This window comes from Maniola jurtina, chromosome 1 (genome assembly GCF_905333055.1).
Source record: "Maniola jurtina chromosome 1, ilManJurt1.1, whole genome shotgun sequence".
NCBI lineage: Eukaryota > Metazoa > Arthropoda > Insecta > Lepidoptera > Nymphalidae > Maniola > Maniola jurtina.
The window spans coordinates 1,767,473-1,788,999 of record NC_060029.1 but is presented as its reverse complement, the minus strand read 5'-3'; the positions used below and the strand labels follow the sequence as shown (position 1 = coordinate 1,788,999).

Genomic DNA, 21,527 nt, shown 5'->3' with positions numbered 1-21,527 from the left:
GTACCAGTGACCTGACTAATATTAAGCAATCAATTGGTCAGAAATGAGGGCATAAACAATTTAATTCCAAATAATTCACACTTAACAATATTTAAACTAGTTTAGAAAAAAACACTGGATAAAACAAAACAAGAGATCCTATTCGAAAAGTAAAACAAAAACAGATATTTTTTCTTTATTAAATTAAATTAAAGTATGGCATCTCAAATAAATGCAAGGTTTCTCTCGATTAATTCTATTATTCAATAAAGCAAATATTTTGATTCTTTAACCAACTTGAGGAATGCTTTAAAATGTTAAATTAGACTCATCCTTTTTTAGGAAGTCGCAAAAAATGTGCCTACCTAATAAGAAATTTTTGAGGACTTGTGCCCCATCTCCAAAAAAATTAAAATAAAAAAATAATACGAAACTATTTATTTAAAAAAAATCGACTTTAAGAGTCATAGAATTAAATTATTAACAAGTGAATGATTAAAAAACACGATGTTCTGCGATATTGATTTTTTTTTATAGTTAAAGAAACTCAATACCTACATACTTATTTTTTTTTAGGCTTGTAAAAACAAAAATTGGTATAAAATAAACACTTTGAACAAATAGTTTACCGATTCGGCCTAAGGTTTATATGCAGTTATAGTAAAGAAAATTGAAGCTTTAACAATTTTATGCTTTAAATCAGTCTACATGGAAAACATATTTCACAAAAAACGTATCTAAGCGACAAAACTTTTAAATCCTATTAAGTATATTTACAATAATTTAAAGGTTATAAGTATTTACCTAGCAAGTCGTTGTAGCTTGGACTTTTTCATATAATCAACGATTAAAAGTTACTATGACATAATATTTTTCAACAACATTGAAAAAGAGAAATTTCTCTCTAAGTATGTCGTATTTTTTATTGAAAGTATAAACCATGTATTTTTATCAAATAAACTTTAACAAGTGCTTTTGAATCGTACCGAGAAGAACCAGCAAGAAACTCGGCGGTTGCTCTTTTAAGAAATAAGTTTAAAGAATGTCATAATAACTTTTAATCGTGAAACATTCGCTATATTAAAAGTACTTACCTATTAAGCATCAGAGTACTTTATAAATGTATTTACAATTTACATGAAAATCGGAATGTATGTATTTATTATCTACCTAAAATTACAAGTATTTTAAATGCTATTAAGTAAACTAAACAATCAAGGAACTTTAAAAAAGAAGATCACGTAAAGCCGTGAAAATAAAAGCGATTTTCAAATTACGCATTCATAATTTTGATGTGAGGAAAACCAAAAAAAAATCACTTAACAGGGCTCTCTCCGTCACTCGTTTCCACTCGTTTCATACAATCGTAGTTCCAATTTCATTTGAATATTAAGCAACCAAAGTCCATGAAATTTTGCAGACATATTCTACAAACTAATATCTGTGTCTGTGGTGTTTTAGATTTTTCTAAAAATATGTAGTTTTAAAATTACAGGGGCTCCAAGATTTGTATGAAAATTTTAAGACCGCGTAACTTTGAAATCGAATATTTTAACAGAAATCTGGAAAACCACAGACATAGATATTAGTTTCTAGAATATGTCTGCAAAATTTCATGGACTTTGGTTGCTTAATATTCAAATGAAATTGGAACTACGATTGTATGAAACGAGTGGAAACGAGTGACGGAGAGAGCCCTCTTAAATTTCAATAAAAATTTAACACGAGATGTCATAGGAAAATTAAAAATTCCAGTTTATCAAAACAGGGCAATTCTTTAGAAAAAACTCATGAAATAATAAAAAATTCTAAATACTCAGGTATTATTCTAACTACTTCGAAGTTTCTATTGTTTCAAACATATTACTTTTCAATTCGTAGACTTGTTTACATTTTGTAAGGAAAATTAGGAGTGAACCACGCAATATTACAAATAGTTATTGATATAAATAAACGGTTGCTTTTATCTACTGCTGAAGATTTGAACAATTTTAAAATCCTAAATATTATTCTGCACAAAGTTGCAAATCTATAAAAAAAAATTCAAGTGTAATTTAACTTTTTCTAATAAACTAGATTTTTTAATTTCCTGTAACATAAATCACAATTTCTGCAAGCAAGCCAATGGAAAGCCACGACCTCTGCGTACAACAATCAAAACAACATTACAGCTTTTCCATTTATTTACAACAAAAAAAAAAAAACAAAACAATCAGATATTCAATGCGACTAAACATCAGGTCAGAATATGACTGTTAACGGCCTCCGAAATTCCGGTCCTCCTTGCGGATTTTGGGGATATTGACCTGGATATTGGGGCATCAATAGCCCCGTGGATGACTGGTAATAGGATAGGGACGGGGACGGGTTTGACCCGGATGAGGAGCTGCCTTCTGCGCGGTCTTGGGTCTTTTGGGTGTCTGGGGATTCTGCTGGGGAACGTGGGGACAAACTGGACGCGGAGTTTACAGTTGAACTTAACCCTACCATAGCCGCGGATGCTTCGGAGTACATTTTGCTAATGTCCATCGGGTAAGACCTCTGCTGTTGTTGGTCCATGTACATGTAAGCTTTGGATAGAGTCGCGGAGTCCAGGTAGCCGCGTGAGGGGTCGGGGTACATGCCGTAGCTCCTGTATTTGTCCTCGATAGAGTACTTGGACATGTCCATTGTAGAGCCCATCTGAAACAAGGAAAGTTTGGTTAGGTTTGGAAATTATAGGGAGTAGCAGCTAGGCAACCAATAGGTAAGCAAAGCCTGAGTGTTGAGAGTTCCTTTCAGATACGTCCGGGGGGGAAGAGCAATGCTTGGGCCGGTGTACCCCGGTAAGTAACATGGGTAACAATTTCTCTTCGTGGGATATTGTTAGCCAAATTGACCTGGTAGGAAGGGCGCTGTTTTTCCCTCTGAGTGTCCCGAGCAGAGGGTGCAGTAGAAGCACCCATGTGGAAGGCAAGCATTGCTCGCCGGGGATATTGAGGATGGGAAACATGGAGAGGGAATCGCCCTCCCCGCGAGCTCTGGCCTGTAAGGGGACCTGTAGGTGATGGACACGGGGCAGTCCATAGCTCACCACAGTACGGTCCTCGTGTTGGATGGCGTGCTGTGATTCCGGCATGCCTTTAACGGTGTTTAGGGACACTCTATGTTAACAGATCTCACACTATGATCTCATTAACGCTGCTCATCACTTACAATTTTAGTACCGAGTAAGTACTACTGCTATCAGCGCCAAAATGGCGAAAAATAAGTTGCTTCAAAAACAGATCGGCAATCGCATATCCAGCGTACTTGTATTAGTAGAGTTCAGTGGATAGTTGTTATAACATCATTCGTACTATGGCAATGACAAAAAAACCGTCTCATTCATCTTTAATTAACCTAGAACCATTCTAGGCCAAAAATGTTATTAGCAATTCACACCACAAGGGACCAGTCCATCTTGCGTCCAAGCTCATCATTTATAAAGTCAAAACATTGACAAATCAGCACCTCAAATATTTTCGTAAGCCGATTATAATATTTGTTATTCTATCTCCAAAATACTCGATCTACTGAAAATTGAATACTCCCCCGCAAACGGAACACAATACAATTGTTAAATAGAACTCTGCACACATAGAAATTGGATTTAAAATTGAATAGACTATGGGTGCATATGAAAATTTAATGTATTGTGGTTTAGGACCCGAGCACACTTAATACTTTTTAACCTCCAACTCAAAAAGAGGGGTGTTATAAGTTTGACGTGTGTATCTGTGTATCTATCTGTGGCATCGTAGCTCCTAAACACAGACAACTCTGTGCTCCTAAACTAATGAACCGATTTTAATTTAGTTTTTTTTTGTTTGAAAGGTGGCTTGATCGAGAGTTCTTAGCTATACTTAATCCAAGAAAATCGTTTCAGCCGTTTGAAAGTTATTAGCTCTTTTCTAGTTACTGTAACCTTCACTTGTCGGGGGTGTTATAAATTTTAATTTACACTTGTTCAAGTTATTTCCATGAAAACTGGTATTTGGACTTACACTTTCCAGAATGTTTGGCTTGCCACCAGATTTACAAAATTTTACTCGAGAGAAGCCGGGGTGGATCAGCTAGTATATAATATGTACTTGTATAGTCCAATCGTTTATTGAGCTTCCTAAAAATTGCCGATCGCTGCTGCTAAAAGTGTATAGTGTGTTTAAGCCCTAATGTTTTGTACTTCATACAAGCAGACAAACAAATCAAACGTTACAAAAGCCTGGAATAATGCTCGGAGTTTAAATTTTTTTAATGAAGTGAGCCGTACACAATATTGTGAGGAAAATATGCTTTGACGCGACACACACTGCCATTATGTTCTGAGAGCTGGAGAAAATGATTTATACAACACAACACAAATTGTTTGTTGCTGACGGTTTTATTTTTATTTGTATAAATTGACGTATAATTTTTAACTTTGTATAACTAATTGCTTTGAAAAGTGCGTATGTTATTGATTAATGTTTATATTTATTTAGCTTAAAAGTGTGTCCAAATATTCTGAAACTTTAAAGCACACCTAAAAATACAGACACAATGACAAGCGATATGAAAGGAGTGTAGATTATTTTATTTGTTTGTTCTACAAGTTAGTGTTTTCTGAATACATTTAAATGTATTCAGAAATTCATGTTTTTCAGCCTCCAGGGGAGTGTGTAACATATTAAATTTGTTCTTCATTCTCCAAGGCAGTGGGTAGAGCATGTTGGTCATTCTCTAAGGCAGTATTAAGAGCATGTTGGTCATTCTCCATGGCAGTGTGTATAGCATGTTAACGTATAACATACGCGCGGCGGTCACACTAGAGTGCTTAATCAGGAGTAGTGGGACAGGCGACATCAAGTGCGGGGTTTACGACTCGCGGCCCTCTATTTTATTAATAAGGCACTCTTGATTAATAAGCTAGTCTACCAAGGTAGTCGAAACAGAAACATGAGAAAGCACATTTTAACTGTCAACATAAAGTTTGTTATTTTGCATACTTTGTGTGTTTAGACGGCACTGAATAACTTTAAATTATTTTTCAGTCTCTATGGTAGTGTGTATAATGTTTTGAACTTGTTATTTGTTCTCCAAGGCAGTGTGTAAAAGTTATTCATTCTCCAAGGCAGTGTGTAGAGCATGTTGGTCACTCTCCAAGGCAGTGAGTATAGCATGTTAACGTATAACATACGCGCGGCGGTCACACTAGAGCGCTAAATCAGGATTAGTGGGACAGGCGACATCAAGCGCGGGGTTTACGGCTCGCGGCCCTCTATTTTATTACACCTGAGTTATAAACGAGACACTTCGATCTTTGCTCGCCGATGAAACTGTGAAGCCCTTTATAAATAGAGGTGATGTATATGTGGGCATAAATGCACCGTATAATATTCAATGGTTGATATATTCTCATGAAATGAAATGAAATGACAACATGAAGGGACAATAATGTGATATAAAATGAAATATAAAAGGAGAAATGTATTATATTTAAAAGGTAAAAATAAATATCGATTGTAAATAAATGTGTGGGATTCATATTTGAAACAAGTCCATACCTAATGGTTTTTCTTTTTTTTATTAGAAAAATCAGAATAAGAAAAGGAAATAATAGAATCTAAATTTTTAACCCCCGATCCAAAAATAGGGGTGTTATAGTTTGACGTGTGTATCTGTCTGTGGCATCGTAGCTCCTAAACTGAACCGAATTTATTTAGTTTTTTTTGTTCGATAGGTGGCTTGATCGAGAGTGTTCTTAGCTATAATCCAAGAAAAACGGTTTGAAAGTTATCAGCTCTTTTCTAGTTACTGTAACCTTCTCTTGTCGGGGGTGTTATAAATTTTTAATTTACACTTGTTTAATTAAGTATACCTATAGACTAGCGAATTCTTTTTAACTTGAATGGCGGTTATTTTGAAATTTGCCATCCTGGACTTTTATCATTTGTTGTTATAGCGGCAATAAAAATACACACTCCGTGAAAATTTTGGACTCTCTACCTATTACAGTTCATGAGAAACTGCCCGCTGACAGACAGACAGACGGACAGCGGAGACGTTCTTATGTAGTTTTTTTATAAATAAAAATAACGAGCAAACAAGCAGGCGGGTCACCTGATGTTAAGTGATTAACGCCGCCCATGAACATTTGCAGCACCCGAGAAACGGCCGACGCGGTGTCAGCCTTTCAGGAATTTGTTAAATAACCCCATGTTGTAATCTAGTGGGAACAGCGCGGATGGGATTTGGCACAACGGGCACATTATGGACATTGCCATAATTTCTCTCATTAAAAAAATATTCAATTAAACTTTTACAAGTACTTTGAATCGTCAAATGCATCTACCTTTTCCTACCGTAAAGAGCCAGCAAGAAACTCGACGGTTGCTCTTCCTACCTTTTTCCTACCGTGAAGAGCCAGCAAGAAACTCGACGGTTGCTCTTCCTACCTTTTTCCGACCGTGAAGAGCCAGCGAGAAACTCGACGGTTGCTCTTTTCAAAGATTTGATATAGGTACAATATTATACATACAACATTGCACAATTAGACAAGGCAAAGTAAAGAACAACCGAACATTAGCCGTGAACGCCCAACAAGCGGGGACGGATAAATCATCGATCAAGATAATCGAATCCAAAAATCACAATGGTTCGTTAAACCGTTTCCATACCTGCCCGCCAAAATGCACAATCACCGTTTTTAATATCGGCCGGTGTCACAGACATTAGGCCAAATTGACGCAAGCGCTGATGAAATTTTTTTTTTAAATTTTGGTCTAAAAATTAAGTAGGTAGGTAAGTACCCATATTTACAATCCTAACCCATAGCTATGATTCACAATTTAATTTTTTTTTATTGCTAAAGTCTAATAACCTTTTAATTTTTTGCTAGCCGATTTTTTGTTGTTAAAACATACCGAGCAAACGAGCAGGCGGGTCACCTGGTGTTAAGTGATTACCGCCGCCCATGAACATTTGCAGCACCAGAGGTACCACCAATGCGTTGCCAGCCTTTCAGGAATTTGTTGGTCCGCCCTCTCTTACCACTAATAATTTCATAATATTACCAAAGGTTAAGCCGTTCTTTCGTTTCCTTAATCGGGTTTGTCGTAAGTATATTTTGTCTCAATACAATATTGTCTGAGGACTGCGCCCCAAACATACGTGTTGATAGTATGCGTTGAATGGTAGCTGATTATATTGTTTTCTACCGTTTTTGGGGTGTGATTCGACACGTTAATCGAAAAAGTGCGTTTTCATCTGATACGTACCGACTACCTACTCGGACTGCCGACGATAGTTCCACTCTATTGAGACGGGACAATGATCCTGATGGATCGGAAGGGCAGCGGCCGAATCGATTGATAACTAATAGCTAAGTTAAGCGAACTATATTTTAGAGAATCTTTCTCGTAGTAGGTACCTATAGTATACTTGACTTACAAGAATGTTAAGTAATTTTCATAATTAACCCCCGACCCAAAAAGAGGGGTGTTATAAGTTTGACATGTGTATCTGTCTGTGGCATCGTAGCTTCTAAACTAATGAACCGATTTTAATTTAGTTTTTTTTTGTTTGAAATGTGGCTTGATCGTGTGTTCTTAGCTATAATCCAAGAAAATCGGTTCAGCCGTTTGAAAGTTATCAGCTCTTTTCTAGTTACTGTAACCTTTACTTGTCGGGAGTGTTATAAATTTTTAATTTGCACTTCTAGTAATAAAAATATTATACTGACATCTTTGTCATACATTGCCGTGCATAAAGCCATGTACCTATTTATAGGTAAATAGTGTGTATTTTTTTTATTAGTACCTATCTAAGGGCCGCTGACGTTTACTAATACAAGTAGGTAGGAGTACGCTGGACTTGCAATTGCCGACCTGTTTTTGGAGTAACTTGACTTTCGCACTTTTGGCGATAGAATCAGTCAGGCGTTCGGAGCGTAGGTACTCGGAACCCGGAACTAAATCTTGGTGATGACATGATATCTGTCAACATAGTGTCAACACGAAGACTATTTGACAGAGTGTCAATTTTAATACCCGGTACGCTCGGTGGGGTAGGTACTCTTATTTCGTATGGCGCATTTCCAGCGTGATTATTATGTCCATGTCAGTGATAAGGACCTAAATCGTGTGCATTGCTTATCAGAACATTATAACCCATTTTATTCCAAGCAAAGAATAACCCTAATAGAGATAAATTTTGGATCAAATACTTATTTCGGTACATATTTAACGCATCAACGTCAGTAGCAGCGGATTAGGCGTCGGAGGGAAGATCGAAGAGGATTCTTTTCGGAGGGCAAGTCCTCTGGGGCCCTCTGGGGATAGGGTTGCCATCTGCAAAATGTATAAATTAGGACAAGGGGCTCTAAAACTCCGGATTTTACCGGAACATTTTTTATCCATTTAGTAACATAAAATGTGTGTGCAATAAAGTATTCTTATTTTTATCGCAAAATACCGTAAACTTTGGTAGCTATACCCGTTATAGTACTTGGGCTATTGGTATTTAAAAATTTAAGTTTTCTTTCGTCCATTACTCCAGTAAAGAAAAACTTTCATCGGAAACCCGACAAATTTAATTGAAGGACAGTATACAAAACCTTACCTGGACATCCTACTAGGATCCTCCTCCAAACTAAACTAATCCTAGTTTCGAGTAGGATAGATCCGGGGAAACCCGGATGGATGGCAACCCTATCTGGGGAGTTAATTGCGCGAGCTCGTGTTCCGAGTAGTGTTTTAATCGATTACGTTTTTATTTAAGGGCCAAGGGACAACCCTAGTTATTTAGGGTTGGAATAACATTGATTTGTATTACGTTTTTATTTTGTTTAGGGTTAGATTAGTCGTTAAGTCGATTTGTCTGAATTATATTTTTTACTTATAATATGAGTGTAACGAAACTAGCCGATGCCCGCGACTTCGCCCGCGTGGATGTAGGTTTTCAAAATCCCGTGGGAACTCTTTGATTTTCCGGCATAAAAAGTAGCCTATGTACTAATTTAGGATATTATCTATCTCCATTCCAAATTTCAATCAAATCCGTCTAGTAGTTTTTGCGTGAAGGAGTAACAAACATACACACACACACACATACAAACTTTCGCCTTTATAATATTAGTGTGATAGCTGGTCATATTTATGAGTTGAGCGTTAAAGGATGTGTGTATGCGTTTTTTCATTATAATATAGCTGAAAAACTAATGGGCTGATTATGATGCAGTTTTCCGCATTGCACAGGTAGTATTTTAGGTTCAAGATTTCCTTTGTCCTGACGCCCTTTAGGTTTATCTAGAGAAAAATTTGACGCACGCCTAGTAGGTAGGTACTTACCTAAGCTATTTTAAAAGCTGTGTCACAATATATCTACGTATAAACCATACCCACCCATAAAATTTAGGAAATAGGAATTTATGTAAAATAATTTTTATTCAGATACGAGCTACCCTTTGACTGCAATTTCACCTGGTGATAAGTGATGGTGCAGTCTAAGATTCCATCTTCTCGGGCCAAACTGGAAGGTGTTCGGCTACACGGCATCGTACCGGAATGCTATAAATCGCTTGACGGCACGGCTTTGCCGGTAGGGTGGTTACTAGCTTTGGCCGAAGCCTCCCACCTAAAAATCTAATTCAAAGATGGCTAGAAAATACCCGATGTTTTTAAAAATATTATTCAAAATATTCACGTATTAACCGTTAAAAGATATTCACGCCAATATGGTGTTATAATCGGAAAGGAGGGGGCCGTTCGTACCCTCGCTAATTATTTTGAGTCGTCTCACCGCTTCCGATTGTAAACAATGGTAACAGGGGGTCTAATAGGTATCTACTCAACGTTGCCAGATACTCGTAGGGTTAACGTTTATTGAATCATCTTTTAGATTAATGTGCAAATCGAAATGTAATGTCATCTTGCAAAGATTTAACAGTAGCAGGTTGTTATTATCCAATTGCTACATTCTCAATGGGGATCCACGTATATCTTGTACGACGACGGTACGGAACCCTTTGTGTGCGAGTCCGACTCGCACTTGACTGGTTTTTAGGGTTCCGTACCTCAAAAGAAAGAACGAAACCCTCATAGGATCATTTTGTTGTCTGTCTGTCTGTCCATCCGTCCGTTCGTCCGTTCGTCCGTCCGTCTGTCCGTCCGTCTGTCCGTCCGTCGTATCTGCTAATAAAACCTATAGGGTAGGTACTTTACCTGCATCTTCTAAAACAGATTTTTATTTATTTTTATACCTACATACCTAATAGTTTTTAATTTATCGTGTAAAATGTCGGAAAAATTACCCGAGTACGGAACCATCGGTGCGGTCGCTCATTGAATTTTTATGTACTAACATTTAGCCTTTGTTTATTCATTATTGGACATGTAGGCCCAGTGTTGGGCGAATGTAAAAATTTAGAAAGAGATACTTAAATGCATTTAAGCTATCGTAGAGGGTCAATCACCCTTTTTAACTCAATAAAAATAAATGACTGCGAATACTTAAAATACCTAACCAAATTAAAATATAGTCATTTTAAATGAACCGGCAACTCATGAATTCCTTCACCATACATGGTGCGCAAAAATTACATCTTTATAACTTTGACAGCTTTTGTTTATTTTCACACCTATACAATTAAACTTATTTGAAGGTGGTTTTTTATTATCATTGTACAATGTTGATTATTCGGCATATTTATAACATCTGGACACTTTATAAAACAGGTTTCATCAATATTGGCTAATGATTAATTGCATTTTGCAGCTTATTATTGAAAGAGCTTTGCCATAACCCTTAAAATTACAAAGTAAGTACAAATGTATTATAATAACTACTATGTACTAATTATATTATTAAGTATATCATCTTCAAGTATGCTTTTTTATGGCCAATGGCCCTATTTGGTATGTAGGTACATATCCCACTGTTTTTATAATTTTTGCGTCTTCAACGTTTTTTTGGTGTTAAAAACCCGTATAAATAAGAAGGCAGTCCAAACTTTTTGTATATATCTTCAAAATTTTAATTTGTTTTGGAAAAACTATAGATTCGGATCGGATGCAGTGCGTTAATCGCAAAGTCAAAGCACGCAGTTTAGATCTTGGGCTTCCTTTTTAATAGGGTCCACTTCTTTAGGTCGGAACATTAAAATTTAAAAAAAAAAATAGTTACCACTCCCCTATTACGTTTCCGTGTCAAATTAGGATCTTTTTGTAGCAAAATGATGATTCGCTAATATAAAAAGTAAACTCATTCCCATTTCATTACACGCATATTAAATTTTCAACGGGGGCGCTTATTTTGAAAATTATTTACCTACTATCATGTGTTAATTACTTATGGTTCGATTTTTTTTAATTTTGAAAGTTATGTGAGTTCATGTCTTATTAAGGAAACTTTTTTTAGGTTTTGATTCGGTTAGTTAAGAATTTATTAAATAAGTTTCGTGTTAAGTCATTAGTGAGATGATGGAGAGATTTTTGAGTTGCCTATTACACGGTTATAATCCTTTTATATTAAGGTCTCGCTTGACCTTAAAATCTGTCTATTAAACTGTTGTGTTTTATGGACATTGCTAAATGAATAACATTTTGGTACAAATGACGTGAAAATGTTCGAGTAAAAATATATTTTACTTTCTGTATTGATCAATTTAGGTATTATGAGCTTTTTAAAACAATATTGTAGTTAAACGGATGTTGAAGTTAACTCTAAGCTTAAGCTCTTTTCAACCAGATTGCATAATTAAATTGTTTCTTGTGCCATTGCTTGTTTTCTGTTAATCTGGTATAGTCTTAAAAGGTATGAATCATTGGCCGCAATATAATAAAATAAGAATAAGTTGGCACCCTTCATTCCCGAACTTTTTATTAAACTATAAAAATTTATAACACCCCCGACAGGTGAAGGTTACATTAACTAGAAAAGAGCTGATAACTTTCCAACGGCTCAACCGATTTTCTTGGATTACCTATAGCTAAGAACATTCTCGATCAAGCCACCTTTCAAAACAAAATTAAAATCGGTTCATTCGTTTAGGAGCTACAATGCCACAGACAGATACACAGATACACACGTCAAACTTATAACACCCCTCTTTTTGGGTTGGGGGTTAAAAAGCATATAGGTATGGCAACTTTTTTTTTTCTCTCTTGTCTGGCTTTTACAATGATTAGCCAATGTCAAGTTTGTAGTTATTTGTAACAAGTTAGTTAAACTATACAAGTATGGACCCCTTTTGTGCCGGCGCTCACCGACATACCTACGCACGGCACCCCCTTATAGCGCTTTCCAGTCAGTTTTAACAAAAAAAAAACACTCCAAAAAGTTACAACACGCGCGCCAGCAAACGCCACCACAGACGAAGTCGTATGGCAACTTGTTTCACTAAGTACCTACTTTTTTTTAATTTACCTGCGGCTCTGGGTTCTAGCATTTGGAATCGTTTCTATTACCTGTGCATTAGGCTGTAGAGCCGCTGATATAGCGTTCTGCTGCGCCGCCGCGGCCGCCGCAGCAGCCATGCTGGCGCCGAGCGGCCCGTAGGCGGCACCGTAGTAGCCGCCCATGGCCTGCGTCATGCCACCGCCGGCCATACCTGGAAACAAAAGTGATTTTAAGAGCCAATGTCACCAATGACTTTATGAAATGGGATCTCTTCCAAAATAATGTTTGAAGGAGGTACCTACCAGACAAGAAAAGTACCTATCTACTGCTCAGTGAAAAAAACCACGAAAATTGAGATGACTATAAACTCAAAAATTCTAATTGATTGGTATGGATTGGTCAATGGCTTTTAATATAGTAGGTATAGGTACTGGATACATTATAATATTATGAGGTAGGTACATAATATATCAGTGCAGATGGTAGTTAATATTTCAAAACTAGATAAGTCCAAAACAGTAAAGCAAGTGTGGCACATCCTGAATACGATGCAGAATCTAGGTTTACATTTCATTTTATACATACCGGATCACTGAAATATCACTAATTTACTTAGTAAAACTCACTTTAAACAAGTAAGAACGAGTACATAAACCAATACAGATCTTCAGAACGATATTTCACCCTGTGCAATGTACAACCCAAACTAAGGCGTGTTTAATAAACACCTCAGGTATAAGAAACTGACCGGCGAGCACGCGAGGACCAGCGAGATTATTGATACAAGAAAGAAATAGTCCCCATAAAACATTAAGACCTACCTACCTGCCAAGTTCTAGGTTCTAGGTCAACCGGAAGTACCCTGTAGATGTGTACTACAGATCTTCAAAACGATATTTCATCCCGAGTAAAGTTTACAGAACGATATTTCATCCCGTATACAACTGACCCCAAACTAAGGCGAGTTTAATAAACACCTCAGCGCTAAGGAACTGACCGGCGTCGGTTAATAGCTCTCGAGGGCCGGCGGGATTATTCACACAACAATGAAATAATTAATTGGTGCTCAAATCGGAGGTCCCGGCTCGCCATTATGAATGTTGTACTGGACCTCGGGTTGATATGACGTAGTTTGTAAAATCAGGACACGGGAGCAAAACATACCATTCCAAACCAGTGCCAGTGGTAGACGCATTTGACGATTCAAAAATAGGTACTTGTAATAGTTTATTAAGTAGAAAAAAAAAAATATTCTACTAGAGGATGCCCGCGGCCTCGCCCGCGTGGATTTTAGTTCTTTTAAATTCTGTAGGAAATCTCCAATTTTCCGGGATAAAAAGTAGCCTATGTCCTTCCCCGGGATGTATCCCAAGTCTGTACCAAATTTCATTAAAATAAGACAGACAGACAGACAGACAGACAGACAGACAGACAGAAAGACAGACAGACAGACACACTTTCGCATTTATAATATTAAATAAGGATTGTATTTGCATCCCGTAGCACATTGTGCATAAGTCTGTTTTCTTAATCTCTAAGCTCAATAATTGAAAGTAAAATACCTCATTAACAATCTAGTGTTATCCTTTTTCTGCAAGGAATATTACGGAAGGGATATTAATATTATTTAGACCTGTCATTTTAATTTCACTTAGAATTGTCTACCATTGAATTAGCTACATTATATAATAGAAGAATTGCGCCTGCATCTGATCTGATACTTTCAACTTCTATTTAATTTTAATGTTGCTCATTCTACGTTTAGATCTTCTTGTAAAATCCTCTGAAAGCATTGATTCTTGATCCACTGTACTAGTCCCGTTTAAGAGGGCTCTCTCCGTCACTCGTTTCATACAATCGTAGTTCCAATTTCATTTGAATATTAAGCAACCAAATTCCATGAAATTTTGCAGACATATTCTAGAAACTAATATCTATGTCTGTGGTTTTCCAGATTTCTGTTAAAATATTCGGTTTCGAAGTTACGCGGTCTTAAAAATTTTCATACAAATCTTTGAGCCCCTGTAATTTTAAAACTACATATTTTTAGAAAAATCTAAAACACCACAGACACAGATATTAGTTTCTAGAATATGTCTGCAAAATTTCATGGACTTTGGTTGCTTAATATTCAAATGAAATTGGAACTACGATTATATGAAGCGAGTGACGGAGAGAGCCCTGTTAAACATTCACACTAGTATCCCGATGCACAGTACCATAGTTTTCAGATTTGTCAAAACATATAATGACACAAAAATCTGACGGCAAAAATCATTCATCATTCAAAAGCAATCATTCCAATAAGCTAGAGAGATAATCTGTCACTCTCCCAATATTTGCTAAAAACGCTATTAAGTTTCTACTCAATACTTCTTATAGATTTTGGGAAAGTCCTGTATAATCTGGGCGGGTGGTCACTTAAGCCGAACTCAATGGACAGAGGTCTACTCTAGACTATGCCCATTACGGCAGCCACTTGCATTGAGGTGTGAACCTGTGAATTCCAACTTTGAATTACTATTCAAACTGTTTTGAAATTCGAATACCGAACGCGTTCTATTCAATACAGATAACCAATACAAATTAAGAGCACAGTGATAACGGATCTTATTAATTTGATACGTTCGAATTTCGAATTTAATATTGATGGTTAAAATTTATTGATGTTTAGTTAAAATAGCCGTCATAAATTAGTTATTTTATACAATTTAATAAAACTGCCAGTCATAAATTACCGTACTACTTCTTGCGTTTCCGTTCTTGAAATACCTACCAATAACCTATACTTACCTACTACCTATTTAAATATAATATAGGTACTTAGAAATTAAAGGCGCAAAATAATCTAAGACTGGATTCTAAAACTTAATAATTTCAAATAACTAAACGGATATCAGCTTAATTAAAGTTAATTTTCAATTAGCTTAAGAGGGCTCCCTCCATCACTCGTTTCATACAATCGTAGTTCCAATTTCATTTGAATATTAAGCAACCAAAGTCCATGAAATTTTGCAGACATATTCTAGAAACTAATATCTATGTCTGTGGTTTTCCAAATTTCTGTTAAAATATTCGGTTTCAAAGTTACGCGGTCTTAAAAATTTTCATACAAATCTTTGAGCCCCTGTAATTTTAAAACTACATATTTTTAGAAAAATCTAAAACACCACAGACACAGATATTAGTTTCTAGAATATGTCTGCAAAATTTCATGGACTTTGGTTGCTTAATATTCAAATGAAATTGGAACTACGATTGTATGAAACGAGTGACGGAGAGAGCCCTGTTAACTACAAAATAATAGGTATGTAATTTTTAACATGTCAAAACATAAATTAATGAGTAGGTACTATCATTCTTGCCATTCTAGATTTATTCCCACGTTACAGATTACATAGCTATTCAATATAAATATATTGCGATAATTAATGATAAATAAACCTTAATACTTATTGTTTTAAATTTCGAATTGTCATCATACCAAAACATGACAGTAAGCGTGACGTAATTACACGTAAATCCATGCGTAAATCGAACACTCCATGTCTTATCAGTTCCCGCGCAAAAGATTCCAATTTTAAATAAAAAAAAATATATGAGACACCCTCATTGTAGTGACGTCAATCGAACCTACAATATATTGTAAACCAAATGATTCCTACATCAAACCACGGTACAATCACCGTGTTGTATTGGAGTTAGAGTTCAAATTCGCTCAGCAAGCTATTTTACAGCTGCGGTTATAACTTTGCTTTGGGAAGGGACGATGGAGATTTTTTTATTATATTTATAATTAAATTCGTTGTCATCTCCGTACCCTGATGTCTTCTTCTGGTATTGGCGTGAATAACGATGGATTTTTCTCTCCGGGAACTTTTTCAAGAGTTTTATTAATTTCCAACACACATTTCATGTCGGTGCCATTTTTAAATATTTTTCTTTATTTTATTTCTTTTAAAAACGACAGGGGCACGTTGGAAATAATGGACCCGTACCCATTTCGATGAGTGTAAATAAATGTCAAATATTTCGAAATAATAGGAATAGGTAAGTATGTAGGTATTATCATTATTCTTAGGTCGCGGATACTGAAGTTCTAACTCACGTAGTAGTAAGGTAGAGTTGTCAATTACAGCTAATAAATACAGGTATAATCGCGACCCATAGTCTATGGTTCTTGTTTTTTATCATTCAAATCGTGCCTACCTATGAATTTTCTGTTTGTTTCCGCGTTTGAGATAAAACTGGAATCCAAATCAACTTGCGTTGCTACTTAAAATTGCCAAAAAACAAAAACAATTCAATATCCATCTGAAAGTAAAATAATGCCCTCAAAAAAACTAAAATTTCAAATCATTTAAGTATTCAATTTGGGTACCATTGTAGACATTTTAACTGTCAATAATTATGGAATTTGTAAGATACTGATGTAGGTACTAATTAAATACGTTTTTTTTAAAATTAAAGCAACGAGGGTTCCAAAAATGCAACTTACAAGTTGCCAAAAAACAAATCAATACTCATCTAAATGCAAATAAGCCCCCAAAATAGGAAAAAGGAAAATACAGGAAAAAAAAACCGGTACAAAGTGTAATTTCATACGTCCACCCTAAGGCTCGTTCACAATGCATCCATTTTCGCCGGGCGACCATTCAACGCATAATGACCGGCTTCCTACCAACATAATATATTAATACGTAAATATAGAGCAGGTATTGTGCATACGGGCAACGGGGATCGATTCAGAAAACGGTCTGCCACCCGGGTGTTTAGTATGAGATTTTACATCTCGCCAACGATGATTGAATTCGAGCATCGAAACACAATAACGTTAAGAGTAAAATGAACCAAAGATCCTTGGCTATGGACATCATAAGAAAGCTCAGAGTCACTCAGCGGGCGATGAAGAGAGCTTATACTTGGAGTTTCTCTACGTGATTAGATCTGAAATGAGAAAATCAGTAGGACAAACAGAGTAACCGACAATCGACATAGCTCAACGGGTTGCAAGGCTTAAGTGGCAATGGGCAGGGCACATAGTTCGAATAATCGTTAGATGTTGGGGTCCTACGGTGCTAGAGTGGGGGCTTCGCACTGGAAAGTACGTGTATTGCAATATTAGCTGATACTCGCGACTTCATCCGCGTGGATTTTGAAATGTCGGCTGACGCGGTTCTAGTTCAAATTTTGCCCACCTGAACAGATAAGTTGGTGGCACTGTACCACGGATTTTAATTTAGCAACTGAGATAAATAGGTACATATAACATATCCCGCGCTTTTGCTCCTAAATTCGTACACCAAAGGTTGCCTGTAAGAGTTTGCTATAGCAATAAGGCCGCCTTTGCACCATCTAGTATAGTTTCTTGTAATGTTTTTTTTTCTGTATACCTATATTTGTGTGTGCAATAAAGTTTTCCAAATAAAAATACAAACTTGTGCTCTAAAAGAAAGCGCCGTTAAAACATTTGGAGTCTCGAATTCTATCAACGTTGTTGAGATGTAACATCTTATGCTAAGGCTACCGAAAAGGGATTTTGTATACCACCCTCGTCCGCTGTCGATTTCAATGTGTTAAATTTCACGGAAAAGTGGTCATTCTGTAGGTACTCCGGCAGGTGTTTTATCGGCTCAGGTGATTTGTTATCCGTTAGACGGACTATACTTACTGACAGGTTTAAGGCGCATTTGGGTACCATTATACTAAAACGCTGCGAATGCTAGCTGATATTGAATGGATAGGTGCGGTGTGACGTCGTTATCCATCCTGGATACTAAATAAATGCGAAAGTGTGTCTGTCTGTCTGTCTGCTACCTTTTCACGGCCCAACAGTATAACCGATTCTGACGTTTGGTACAGAGTTAGCTTATATCCCTTGGACGGAAACAGGCTACTTTTTATCCCGGAAAATCAAACAGTTCCCGCGGGATTCCTAAAGACCCATCCGCTTAACCGATTTGTATGATATTATCGAGGTAGGTAGCTTGCGTCCCTGTAATTGACATTGGCAACTTTTTATCCCAGAAAATCAAAGAGTTCCCATGGGATTTCGAAAAACCTAAATCCACGCGGGCGAAGTTGCGGGCATCGGCTAGTTCCTAATAACTATGACTTTACGGAAAGTAAAGTGGGTGCCATAGACATCCATGCAAGTTTTGCTATTTGCCTTAGATTGGGCAAAGAAAAGTCGAAAGCAAATTGAGGCAAACTAAGGCAAATTCCACGATACATTTACATACTTACATACGATTGTACATAATCATATAATACTGTAATAGATACAAAATGTTTACTTATTTTTTACTTACTTACTTTACCTACATAATATTAGAGTTCAATTCATCCAAGATTAGTATTGTGCAATTAATATAATTATGCTTAATAATATTATAACATGTACATAAAACGATTATTATGTAACAAGTTACTGTTATGTCCACAAAGGCTGTTTAAATGGCATAAAAGCGTATTTGTTGCGAAGGAAATAAGCCTAGCGTAAATCTAAAACAGGGTGGAAACTTAAAAAAGTCGCGTAAAAAACTCCTAACAACAACTAAAACTGACTAAAACTTTTTCCTTTACACGTGCAGCACGCCGGTAACTTTTCAAAGTTAAAACAGTCGTCTCGTTTTTATACACAAAGAGCTAATCATCAAGAAGTCACTACTTATTGCCCCTCCTAGATCAAAACTGTTCTAACTGAAAAACCTTGCTTTGGATATGCCCTCAGTTTCTGATCCCTGACTTGGCAATATAAAGTTAAGCAACTAACTGTACTAACTAATAAGAACTTAACTGTAGTAACTATGCTTTATTTAATGTTCAAGACTCAATAATTCCTTCTAATTTTTTTTAAATAATTTTACTATCTGCTTCAAGTTTAAAAAATAAGTCAGATATTCTCAGATCATATAATGAAGTTTGTATTTATCATTTATGTAAAATTTGCAACGGCATTGCATGGAAAATTTGGAGATACTCTGTAATTAATTTTAAGACCTTTGTAAACCTACATTCACTGCAAATAAATGATTTATTGATGGATTGATTGATTGATTAGCTACTGAAAAGTATTTTTAGAGTCCAAACAGTTTTGATCTAAAGGTGCGAATATTTATGGTGAGATCAAACTGTAAATAAAAGAACGGGTGCTGTGAGCGCGAATCGTTTGTTATTTTTGAAGAAAATTATGCAAATATACTAACTGACTGGCCTGGCTTTATTCTGGTAAAAGGTCTGAAAATCTTATCTTAGGAGGTCTACGTTACAAAGAAAACCTGCATGAAAAATCTCAAGTTCTACATTGTACATTGATATCAGTCACTCTTTTACATAACTAGTCTATAGATAAGATCAAGTGACTTTTTTATCGTTGGCTCCTAGTCTATGTTCCTAAGTCTCGTGCCGTTTAATTAAAATCAGCAAAGGCCTTTGATGTGGCATTTTTGCGGCATCGCTCATAGTAAATTTAACCCTTTCTTGCGCGAATTAATTTCACTTTTTGTTGACATTGTTGCTACATGAATCGGAGAGGGAATACGCTATTTCGGTTCAAGTAATAGCCTCCTTGGATGGTCTAACCTTTTGAACTGGTGAGGTTTCAATGGATATTGAAATTGTTCCTGGAAGGTTCCTGGGCATTCATTGTAGGATATTATGGATATGTTCACAACAATTTTCATTTTTCCCGTAGGTATACCGCACACGAGATTTTATCGTAACCTTGTAAAGACGTAGACATCTGCTAAGAGAGGTTTTTTAAAAATAAAAATAGCGAGCAAACGAGCATTCGGGTCACCTGATGTTAAGTGATTACCGCCGTCCATGAACATTCGCAGCACCAGAGGAACCGAAACGCGTTATCGGCATTTGAGAAATTTTGAAAATTCAACCTCTAATAGGGTAAAATATGGATTTAAAATTTGTGTAGTCCACGCGGACGGAGTCGCGGTTTTAATTTAGTAATAAAAATCCCGTGTTGGAGAAATATTTTTTCCCGATATCTACTTACTATACCTACCAACCTAACGTCCGAAGTTTGTCACCGAGGAAGCCACGTCTGAAAACGATTTTCGTATGCGATACGCAAGTGGCACATTTTTTTATTCAGATACAAGTTAGCCCTTGACCACAATCTCACCTGGTGGTAAATGATGATGCAGTCTAAGATGGAAGCGGGCTAACCTGGAAGGGGTATGGCAGTTTTTACTAAACCCATTAATTACACCTTTGCTGTTGCTTAAAAGTTAGAGAGGAGTCAAAGGCACTTATTTACCTTGGTTTGGTTTTGGGAACGCCAAATCGCTTGGCGGCACGGCTTTGCTCGTAAGGTGGTAACTAGCCAAGGCCGAAGCCTCTTGACAGACCAGAGATTTAGAAATTATAAAATTCCAAACCCCTGCCGGGAATCGAACCCGGGACCTCTCGAGGTCGTCATAAGGAGGCTTTTGTTCTTTTTGTATCGTTCACTAATTACGATGCGCTGGAATTAGTTGAACTTCTGTGAAATTAAATTAAACGTAACCTGATTTCACACATCACGAATCCGACTTAAAACAAAGACATAGCAAATGAGGTGACATAGCAAATCATTAAAACGCGCCTTACACTATCACAAAGTCACAACTCACAACTAAGTAACCATGGTCAAATTGAACGAGATTATAAAAATCGGTCAGGTGGGAGTCGGTATCGCGCACGAAGGGTTCCGTAATATCGAAATATACATTTTTTGAATTTTTAGAAATCCAACACATTCTGTGAAAATTTCAACTCTCTACCTATTACAGTTCGCGAGGTACAGCTTGCTGACAGACAAACGGACGGACAGATGGACGGATAGTAATAGGGTCCCGTTGGTTTCTTTCGGGTACAGAACCCTAACAACGCACCTAAGTCGGACACAAAGTCGCAACTCGATAAGTAACCATGGTTAAATTGATCGTTTAGATTATAATAAGCAATCGATTAGCAACACTACTTGCGAATTATCCGCTTTTGAATCGGCGGATATGACTAGTGACTACCCTTTTAGTTTTTACTTGGTGTGCGAAAAAATATGTTAATTCGATTAAAAATTGACTTTTTGTGTGTAAACTTGTGTACCAAAAATACGTCCAAGTCATCCTGCAATTAAGGTTGACAAAGTT

General features: G+C 36.5%; 1 protein-coding gene across 1 annotated transcript in view; it reads right to left on the bottom strand.

Annotated features, from left to right (window-relative positions):
* Positions 1-1,684: 1,684 nt before the first annotated feature.
* Positions 1,685-21,527, bottom strand: part of LOC123866148 (transcription factor Sox-21-like) — a 75,059-nt gene continuing 55,216 nt past the window's right edge. The window contains exons 4-5 of the mRNA XM_045907518.1: positions 12,444-12,586; positions 1,685-2,661 (exon numbers count right to left, since the gene is read on the bottom strand). Coding sequence (XP_045763474.1) covers positions 2,221-2,661; positions 12,444-12,586 — 584 coding nt within the window. The 3' untranslated portion in view covers positions 1,685-2,220. The remainder of the gene's footprint in view (positions 2,662-12,443; positions 12,587-21,527) is intronic.